Source organism: Eurypyga helias, unplaced genomic scaffold, assembly GCF_000690775.1.
Source record: "Eurypyga helias isolate BGI_N326 unplaced genomic scaffold, ASM69077v1 scaffold42400, whole genome shotgun sequence".
Classification (NCBI taxonomy): domain Eukaryota; kingdom Metazoa; phylum Chordata; class Aves; order Eurypygiformes; family Eurypygidae; genus Eurypyga; species Eurypyga helias.
This window is the reverse complement of record NW_010228398.1, coordinates 1-9,925: the sequence shown is the minus strand read 5'-3', so window position 1 is coordinate 9,925 and position 9,925 is coordinate 1. Positions and strand designations below refer to the sequence as shown.

Genomic DNA, 9,925 nt, shown 5'->3' with positions numbered 1-9,925 from the left:
GTGCATCTTGCTTTATGATTTGTGCACTTTTTGATAGTAGCAAAAGCTGTGAGGAGAGATTATACTTCCCACCTGCAGCAGCTTGGAATTGAGAGTACAAAAGGTTGCATTGCCTTTTTTTTTCTTTTGGTTGATACGCTGTCAGAAAACACAGTGTGTTTTGGTGTCGTTGATTTTATATCTGTTATGCCATTTCTTACTCAAGCTGCCGGATCCAGACCTGACTTTAAATCCTGTGTTCCTATTTGTGAGCTTTGGCTTACAGTTTGATGGTTACATTTGGTATCTCTATCTTATAAAAGACCTGAAACAGAGAAAAGTACTATTTCCTGGTGGTTGGTTTTATTTGTTTGGTAGTTTTTTGAGGGTTCTTTTGTCTTTTTACAGTGATCACAGTAACCCCGGTGGTATGCTTAGAAATTCTTAGGGATGTGATGCCTTGGGTTTTCTCTCTGTACCAGGACTTCATGTCCTCTTGCATGGTTTATTGTCTTTAGGATCACTGCCCAGTTCGCCCCATACAGCTGTTGGTTTAACAATTGAAAATGTCTTTATATAGAGATTGGAAATTGCTGTTGTCTGTTGTTTCCCCACAACCAACAAAATTCAGGCATGAAACAGAATCTGTATTGATTAGACGGAACTTGTACTATTAATGTTTGATACTGGATGTGCGTATAGGACAGGCACTAAGGAGAATGTTCTTTATTCTGATTTCTTCCCCTTTGTCTTTCAGCAGATGTGGGTAAAGCAGAATACAAAATTGCTGCTGTCACTTTGCCTGTACTAGCGTTGTAATTGGTAGATTTTCCACCGACTTTTTCCCATTTTAGTGATGGAGGAAGAAAAAACGGGAAAGAAAACTTAAATGTAAGACGTGCTTGACATTATTACATCTTTTAGTGGAATGGGCACTGTCATGCAATGTTTGTTGTCCTATATGGAAGATAGATTTTAATCTTGCTTATGGTTTAGGGTTTTATAAAATGGAATGGTAAGTGTTTAAGACAGATCTGTGAAATATTTAAAGAGTGGAATGGTAGAAAACGCTGTATGTTCAACTCTGTATGTAAAGAAGTTGAAGTGTTTGCAGTGATGGTGGAGGTTTGACATTTTTCCTGTTTGAGTTTTACTTTGTCCAAAGTTCCGCTTTGTAACTTTGAGTTACACTTTGTACACTGCAACCGTGGAGTTCTTTGGCATCAGTCCAGTTGTGCCAAAGGCTGAAATGGCAGAGTAGTTGGGTTCAAAGCTTTGTAGCTTCCCTAAAATTCAGTTACAGTCCTCCCTCCCCCGGATCCTTTAGAAATGTCAGTAATGATCAGATTAATACATTTTGCATGTAATATCGAGAGAAACTAATGAGGCATATTAGAACACTTCCGCGTCTCTCAGCATCTGTCGATTTGCACCTTTCTCACACCAATCTGATCATAAAATCATAGAATGGTTTGGGTTGGAAGGGACCTTAAAGACCATCCAGTTCCAACCCCCCTGCCATGGGCAGGGACACCTTCCACTAGACCAGGTTGCTCAAAGCCTCATCCAGCCTGGCCTTGAACACCTCCAGGCATGGGGCATCCACAGCTTCTCTGGGCAACCTGTGCCAGTGCCTCACCACCCTCTCCATGAAGAACTTCTTCCTGATATCCAATCTAAACCTCTCCACTTTCAATTTAAACCCATTCCCCCCTGTCCTGTCACTACAGGCCCTTGTAAAAAGGCCCCCCCAGCTTCCCTGTAGCCCCTTCAGGTACTGGAAGGTGCTATAAGGTCTCCCCGGAGCCTTCTCTTCTCCAGGCTGAACAAGCCCCACTCTCTCAGCCTGTCCCCATAGCAGAGGTGCTCCAGCCCTCGGAGCATCTTCGTGGCCTCCTCTGGACTCACTCCAACCGGTCAATATCCTTCTGATGTTGGGGGTTCGCGATGTTGTCACACTTAGCAAAAGTCTTTCTGGAAAGGTCACAAGCCACCATGAGATAAACTTTGGAAACGAGGAAGTGACGTATCAGTGATCTATTTCAGGGCTGAGCTTTGGCAGGTATCTTCCAGGCTGTCCATGGAACCTTAACTCTTCTCCAGAGAGGGCTTGGTAGGAATTCAGCAGTGAGAATTATCTGCTCTTCCAGCTGCAACGATGGTGCATTGAGCAGTACAGCTTGTTAGGATAGCGTGACGGACTGTGATAAGTAGTAGTAAAAGCTGTTTGTGTCTGATGTCTGGCCTCTGGCTGAACTCTGGCTCAGAAGGCATAATTAGTCTGCTGGTAGCATCATAGTTTGATTCCCAGTGTACAGCATAAGTACAAATCCCACTCCTAATCTGTCAGCTAGGAGCGTCTTGTGCGTATTTTGTATTAACTCAAATAATCTCCATGTTTAAGTTTATTCTGTGCCCCTGGAAGGGCTATTACTTTTCAGGGCAGGCAGTGAGTGGAGAAGGGTCGCCCTTTCCTCAGAGTTTTCTAACCTGAGTTGCAGGTTCTAATCCTGAGTACAGGATTCTTCTGTACTGAAAAGCAAAAGCAGCCTGTGAAGTCTTTGAACTGTGAAAATACCTGTTACTAATTCCATGTCCTTGTATTTGTTCAGGTGACATGATCTTCTGGGATGTCAGCAGAAAAAGTGGATGGTGTTGTAGATTAGTTACAAGTCAACTTTTATTTCCACACTCATCGTGAACGGTCATCGTAAAATGGATCCTTCGGGCAGTCTGCTTCCTCCCGTGGTTGGAAGTGGTGATATGGCTAATGCGCAAGAATTACAAAAACTTCTGATTGATGAAAAAATGCGATGTGAACACCATAAGGCCAATTATCAAACTATAAAGGCAGAACATCTGAGGTACACTACTTTAAACAGGTTTCTTCATTTGAGCTATTGAAAGGCAAAGCTAAATGTTAGGTGGAAAAGAGATTTGTGCATGTGTGTTAGCTATTTCTGTATTTAAGGACAGACTTGAGTGTTGTTTGTATTAGAAAACAAACAATTCTGTATACATTAAGACATTGTAAATTACGTTTCTGCAATGTTTTTTATGCCTGTAAATAAGGGATAGCTTTTCAGTATGTTACAGGAAGAAGATATTTAATAGCTTAGTTCTAACTTGGTGTTTGTGAGCTTGCTTCTGCCCGTGAGTTTTTTTGATCTTTAAGATCTAATTTTACGGGGTGAATATAAAGATGTATTTTATCTTGCAGGTTACAGGAGGAGTATACAAAATCACAAGATGAACTGAAGCGGTTGTTAGTTGAGAAACAGACTGTACATGACAAATTTCAGGTTCTTCTTGCTGAGTATCAAGAGCAGTTGCTGGGTAAAACACAAGAGCTGGAAAAACTGAAGATGCAGGTGAAAAAATTTACTGGCAGGACTTCATACGAATTTTAATCCTGTAATAGGGCCATGCATGTATTTCTGTTTATGTAACGTATATACCCAACTTGAATATGTTTCAGATATCTTGAAATTCACCCAACGCGTGTTTTTTGTGTTCTTTTCTAGAGCGAATGTAGGTTGAAATTGCTGTGGTTTTGTTTAACTGAATCTTCCAAATCTTGTTGTTATGTGCTATGTTAAAAGTAAGAGCTTCAGCCTCTGCGCTTGCTCTCCTGTTTTGGGGAGGATCATCTGCTGAGGATAACTTAGATGCCTAAACCTATTAGGATAAGTCTCTTGTTTCTTTTTGTGATGATAGCTTTCCTAATCTTAAAAAAAGAAAAATAAAAAAAGCAAACCCAAACCGGAAAAAACCCAACATTTAAGGTAACTTGGGTGACACTTTCTATAACTGCTTGTTTCCTTAACCTAATGCATGACATGTTCTTTGGAAACAAATATAGCATCTAATAGAGAATCCCAGACTCCGAATGGAGGAGATGTGTCTTGGTACTGTAACTAGAATTAGTTTTTAGGGACTTGAGTAGTGTTACGTGGAAGAAAAGTAGAATAAATTATAATATGCCACAGGTTGTGGGTGATTTTTTTGAAATACTTTTTCTTGGTAGATAGTTTGCTGTGTTAACCATACCCAAGAAAACTTATGCTCCACGCTGCATGGTATTTTGTTAAGGCAGGGGATGTTTCCTGATCTTGGTTTCATTTCAAACCAGTACCCATGGGTCTGTTGGAGAACATGTACCTAGTGTATTTTACAAAGAATTGGTTTGGTCTTGCTCATTTTGATCCTTTGGGATCAAACTGTTTAAGCAAGTTTTCCAGATGCTAGTTCTTTATCTTCTATGTTAGACCACTTTCCCTCCCCAACAGAGGAGAGAAATCTCGTGGCCATTCAGCTTGACATTTGTATTGCTTCTGCCAGTAAATACTGACATTTTAAATACTTCTGTTATCTTTCCAGAATATTTTTAGTTCACTAATATCATGTTCTTTTGCTTCTGTAACTACCATTGAAATTCTTTAGGAAAACATAGAAAATTATGCAGGATTCATAAGATAATATTTGAATTACTTTCTCCCTGGCTATTTGTCCCATCACAGTGTAAATAAATGAATATGACTGTTTATGATACCTTTCTGTCTTAAGGTGCTAACTCCTCAAAAATTAGAGCTGTTAAAAGCTATTGGAATTGCCTATGGCAGAACGTTACCAGAAGCTAGAAAATGTAAGTATTGAAACTTTCTTTCATTTAGAGTAGTGATCACCAGCCTATAGTTGTTCCTAAAACCTTAGGAAATCAAAACTGAAAGGGGAGCAAGGTATGCCATTGTCTGGTACTGTTGCCCCACACGGCAAAGGTTGAAACCCTAAAAAGGGATAAGGAGGGATTCAGGTCATCAAATATAACCTGTGAAGTGATGGGAACTTTGCATGGATGTTTGCAGGAAACAAATCTGAAAGCTTCTCTGATTGATGTTTTTTTGGGTTTTTTTTGTCTAACTTAGGAAGTGGAAAAATACAGAACAGAATATAACAAACTTCGTTATGAACATACTTTTCTGAAATCAGAATTTGAACATCAAAAGGAAGAACATGCACATATTCTAGAAGAGAAGAAAATAAAATATGAGGCTGAGGTACATAGGTGGTTACGGTAGCTTAAACCGCGTCAATGACAAAGCTGCTTGAACACTGTGAAAACGGCGGTCCGTGACGGGTTGTCAGTTTGACACCATTTCATAACGTGTTTGTTTTCCTTCTCTGGATTCTCAAAACACTTTTATGACTTAGCCTACAGCTGTCTCTCTAGGTTTGTTCAGTGATGTGTCGCAGTATCCCTCGTGCTGTTGTAAGTGAGCATAGACTTGCCTTCTCATAAATGACAGCCAGTGGCTTCGCTTAATGCTTTTTTTTTAATCGCTTTTGTGATGGAATTTGAGACATTAATGCTAATCTGAAATTAATACGTTATCTGAGCAACTGATGTAAGTTTAGATTTTAAGTTACTGATGCAGCAGCTCATCCAAGAAGAAGGCAGCAGAAGTTATCGTTAATACAAGGGTACCTTTTGCAGCTAAGTTGGATCACAGCAGTGGTGGTCAAAAGGGTACCAGAAACTTTGGTAACTGTATTTCACTTGTATTAACTCTTGAATAAACCATTAATGAATTTTCTGTTTCAGAACTGGGCTTTCAAAGTGTAGCTAAATAAACTGCCAGCTTGCTTATGTTTCAAATATATGCAGCAGTGTAAATGAGTGTTGCATATGTCATTTGCATATTCATTTAAGTATTTGTCTGGGAGCATATATCCTAAGATGCCAGATTTGAATGTATTAGTCCAAACATGAGAGACAAATCAAAGCAGTCATCACTTTCAGATTCAGTCCAAATTTGCAAATGCAAAGCATTAAAAACAGAACAGTTGTCCTTCCCGGAGCTAAACCCACATGCTGCTTTACAGCCTGCCTCTCTTGTGGGCTTGCTGAGCTTGTGCTAGCCATGCAGCTTGTTAGCACGCTTGCAGAGAATGAAACTACCTTGAGCCCAGGGCGCAATGTGATCTAGTTTCTCTCTCAGAGCCTTTTTTAACCTTCCATGTTGTTTAGCACAAGGAAGCTACAAAAACATCCTAAATCTTAAGTGGTGGCTTGGGCATGTCATGCAAGAAGTGTTTGAATCTCCTAATAAAAGGGATTTGAAGGTCTTTTGCTGCAGAAATTGGCTTTGCTCTGGGGAGATCACTGGTGTAACTTGCAAAAGCACTGCTGCAGGTCAGAGTTTGGACTAGTCTCCAAATATCAAGAGAACTCTTACATACCTTACTTTCTCACTGTTTCGTCCCCAATATTATGTTCAAACCACATAACTCATGTTTGTAATGTTTGTTACAGTCTCCATGTTAGTTTGTACCTACTGTACTACATTGTAACAGAAAGATTGGGGGGGGGGCAGGGGGAGGCTTTGTTTTCTGTCTGACAGCACCCAATCATGTTGGCTCTCTTGAGTTACTAGCAGAGTTGAGTTCTGTTGTGGTTATAGAATTGTTGAATCATGATATAGGTTGGAAGAGACCTAGTCCAACATCCTGCTTAAAATATTGATGTGGAGTGAGATCAGGTTGCTCAGGGCCATGTCCAGTCGAGTCTTGAACATCTGTATGGGTGGAGATTCCAGTCTCTCTCAGCAAACTATTCCATTATTTAACCATCTTCAGAGTAAACCTTTTTCCTAATATCTAATTGGAACTTAACATGTGCCAACTTTTGTCTGTTGCCTCTCTTCCCATCACCATGCTTCTCCTTCTCCAAGCTGAAGAGGCATAGTTATCTCAGCCTGTCCTTATATGTCATGTTTCCCCACCACTTGACCATCTAGGTGGCCATCCACTGGACTTGCTCCAGTTGGTCATTATTCTTTGTGTGCTGGACACCATCTCCAGATGCAGTCTTACAAGTACTGGAAGGGTACAAAGGATCACTTCCCTGGTTCTGCTAGCTATCCCTCCACCAATCTGCCGGGATGCAGTTGGTCATCTTTGCTGCAAGGGTACTCTGCTGACTAATGTTAACTTGCTTTCCACTGGGACCCCCTGATCCTTTTCCGTGGAGCTGCTTCCTAGACAGTTGACCCCAACCTGTACTACACTGGGTTAGTCCATCTCAGATACCTGACTTGCTCTTGTTTAAGAGGTTCCAGTCAGCCCATTCCTTCAGCCTGTCCAGATCCCTTTCAGTACCGGTTCTGCTTTTCAGCACATTGACCATTTCCCCCAGTTTGGTGTCACCCGCAAGCTTGCTGAAAGTGTACTCCTTCCCATCAGCCAGGTCACTAACGAGAACATCAATCTGTATTGGACCTTGTGCTGATATTGGAAAGACCCACTAGTTATGGGCAGTCAGCTGGGCTTTGCACCACTGATCATTACTCTTTGAGCCCAGCAGCCCAGCCAGTTTTCCACCCAATTTATCACCCACTTTTCCAGCCCATATCTTACCAATTTGGTGAGAGAGAAGGTTATGGGAGACTGTATCAAAGGCCCTGTTAAAATCGAGGTATACAAGATCTACTGCCCTCTCTGCAGTGCCAATCACCTCTTTCTAGTAAAGCAAAGAAGTAGGTCAGACATGATTTGCCCTTGGGAAACCCTGCTTTCTATCACCTTGTCTTTCATGTGTTTTAGAAATGGCTCTTAACAGGTTTTGCTTTGTAACCTTCAGAGACTGATGTGAAGCCTGTAGTATCGGAATCCTTCTTCTTGACCTTTTAGCTTATCGTGATGATGGGTGTTCTGTCTGTCTCTTTCCAGTCATCAGGAGCCTTCTCTGATTGCCATTACTTTTCAAAGACGATAGGGAATAGCCTTGTGATGATAGCAGTGACCTCCCTCAAAATTCTTGGATCTATTCCAAGGACTTGTGTGTTTCCAGTGGATTAAATGATCCCTAATCTTTTCTTGCTCTACTCTGGGTGCTGCTTTACTCCCACAGACTGATAAGGAGCTCAGGGACATCTTACAGGGGCCTGTAGTGACAGGACAAGGAGTAATGGGTTTAAATTGAAAGTGGGGAGGTTTAGATTGGATATCAGGAAGAAGTTCTTCATGGAGAGGGTGGTGAAGCACTGGAACAGGTTGCCCAGAGAAGCTGTGGATGCCCCAACCCTGGGAGTGTTCAAGGCCAGGCTGGATGAGGCGTTGAGCAACCTGGTCTAGTGGAAGGTGTCCCTGCCCATGGCAGGGGGGTTGGAACTAGATGGTCTTTAAGGTCCCTTCCGAGCCAAACCGTTCTGTGATTCTGTGACAAACCTTAGTCACAGAAAGCTTTGTGACAAAGCTTTCACTTTGTCACAGAGTACAAAAAGGCACTGAAGAATGGGTCTGTTGAATTTACAGCTCTAAAAAAGAAAATAAATGTGAATGTAATTTCTTAATATTTTAAATGCACACTGCTGCTCCTTCCTGAATTGTCAACTGCTGTAGTTGTTGCTGCCTAACACCTAACCAATATGAAAGCTTTTATTTTTCTGGTTAACAACTACCAGATTGCAAGGCTGGATAAAGACAAAGAAGAACTCCATAATCAGCTGGTTAGCGTTGACCCCACGAGGGACAGTAAACGCGTGGAGGCACTCTCTAGAGAAAAGGCCCAACTGTATCAGAAATTAAAAGGCTTAGAAGCAGAAGTAGCAGAACTAAGAGCCGAAAAAGACAATTGTGGTGTGCAAGCAGAAAATATCCAAAGAGTACAAGTGCGACAGTTAGCTGAGATGCAGGCTATGACAAGGTCTCTAGAGGTAAGCTTTTTTAGAAGTTACTATTATTAGTATTTTGCCCCCTTGTAGAGCGTAGTGAGAATAATACTTGGCCTGATAGAACTGTCACAGTAGTCACTGATAATTTTACCATTGACTCCACAATTTGAATTTGTACATTTTGGATATAAAACCAGATTATAAGTACATTGGGAGTGTTGTATTGCCAATTCAACGTTGGAAAAGTGGAGAGCTCGATTGAGAGATTCTGTTGAATGATCTCCTTTTTAAACATCCACATTTGCAGTCAGTAAGATGCTCATGTCAGCACGTGTCACTTGGCTGGACTTAGTAACTGATGACAATATGTTAATAATATGCAACAGTAGATTTTTTTTATTCTTTTCTAAATGTCATGTAATGCTCCTCTATTTCCTTAATCCTTTCCTCGTGTGTCATCATCTTTCTTGCGTACCTGTGTCTCTCCCTTCTCCAACACACTACTGCAACTGCTTAGTTCTTGGCTGTTGCTCTCCCTTAAAGAACCTTTGGTATTTCTGGCCTGTTGTATGTTTCCCAGGCTTCCACTCTATTCCTCATCTATGGTCTTCAGTCCTCCTGTGGTTCTTGCTATCCCTCTAGGTAGCGAGTCTTTCCATGCAGATTTCTCGCACAGTTGCAGCGTACAGATGAATGGTTCATTTTCCTTTTTGCTGTTACCAGCACTGTATGCATTTGTTACAAAATGCTCTGATAGCAACTTAAGTGTTGTAATATTCTTAATTTAGAAAACATAAAAAAAACTCCTGCTGGAAATAGGACAGTTCAGAAAAGGAAGGTGAAATAGTAGGTTAGATTAACTTTTTGATACTCAGTAAAGCTCAGGGTCTTGACTGTAATACTCACAGTAATTGCATTTTATTTCCATTCCATGATATTAATTCTTCAGTTAGTATAACTGTATAGGCCAAGATACAACATCTTTCTGAGCACCACTTACAGTCATACTGCTGTTTACAGCCCAGGACTTTACTGCTTAGGAATAACTGCTGCCTCCTAACCAAGTCAGATCACCTCTGCCTCTTGTGATGCAGGATTGCAAATGTGTGTGATTCTGTGCAGGCAGTGTTAGTAAAACCAGTTCTGACTTTTGAGTGAAATTCAAGACCTTTGTTCTATTGGAACATATTGTTGAGCAAAGATAAAGATTTAGATATTATATTATTATATAATATGAAAGGTCAGTAATATCGTGGCCAGCAGGTCGAGGGAGG

The 9,925-nt window shown here is 40.9% G+C and overlaps 1 protein-coding gene across 1 annotated transcript; it reads left to right on the top strand.

Annotated features, from left to right (window-relative positions):
- Window positions 1-2,694: 2,694 nt before the first annotated feature.
- On the top strand, window positions 2,695-8,693 carry LOC104515213 (centrosomal protein of 83 kDa-like; the record flags this gene model as incomplete). The annotated part of the gene is given in 6 exon segments (XM_010159115.1): window positions 2,695-2,843; window positions 3,200-3,350; window positions 4,546-4,580; window positions 4,582-4,624; window positions 4,905-5,036; window positions 8,442-8,693. Coding segments are annotated over 6 exon segments (762 nt in total), but the record flags the coding sequence as incomplete, so codon positions are not given.
- Window positions 8,694-9,925: the final 1,232 nt, after the last annotated feature.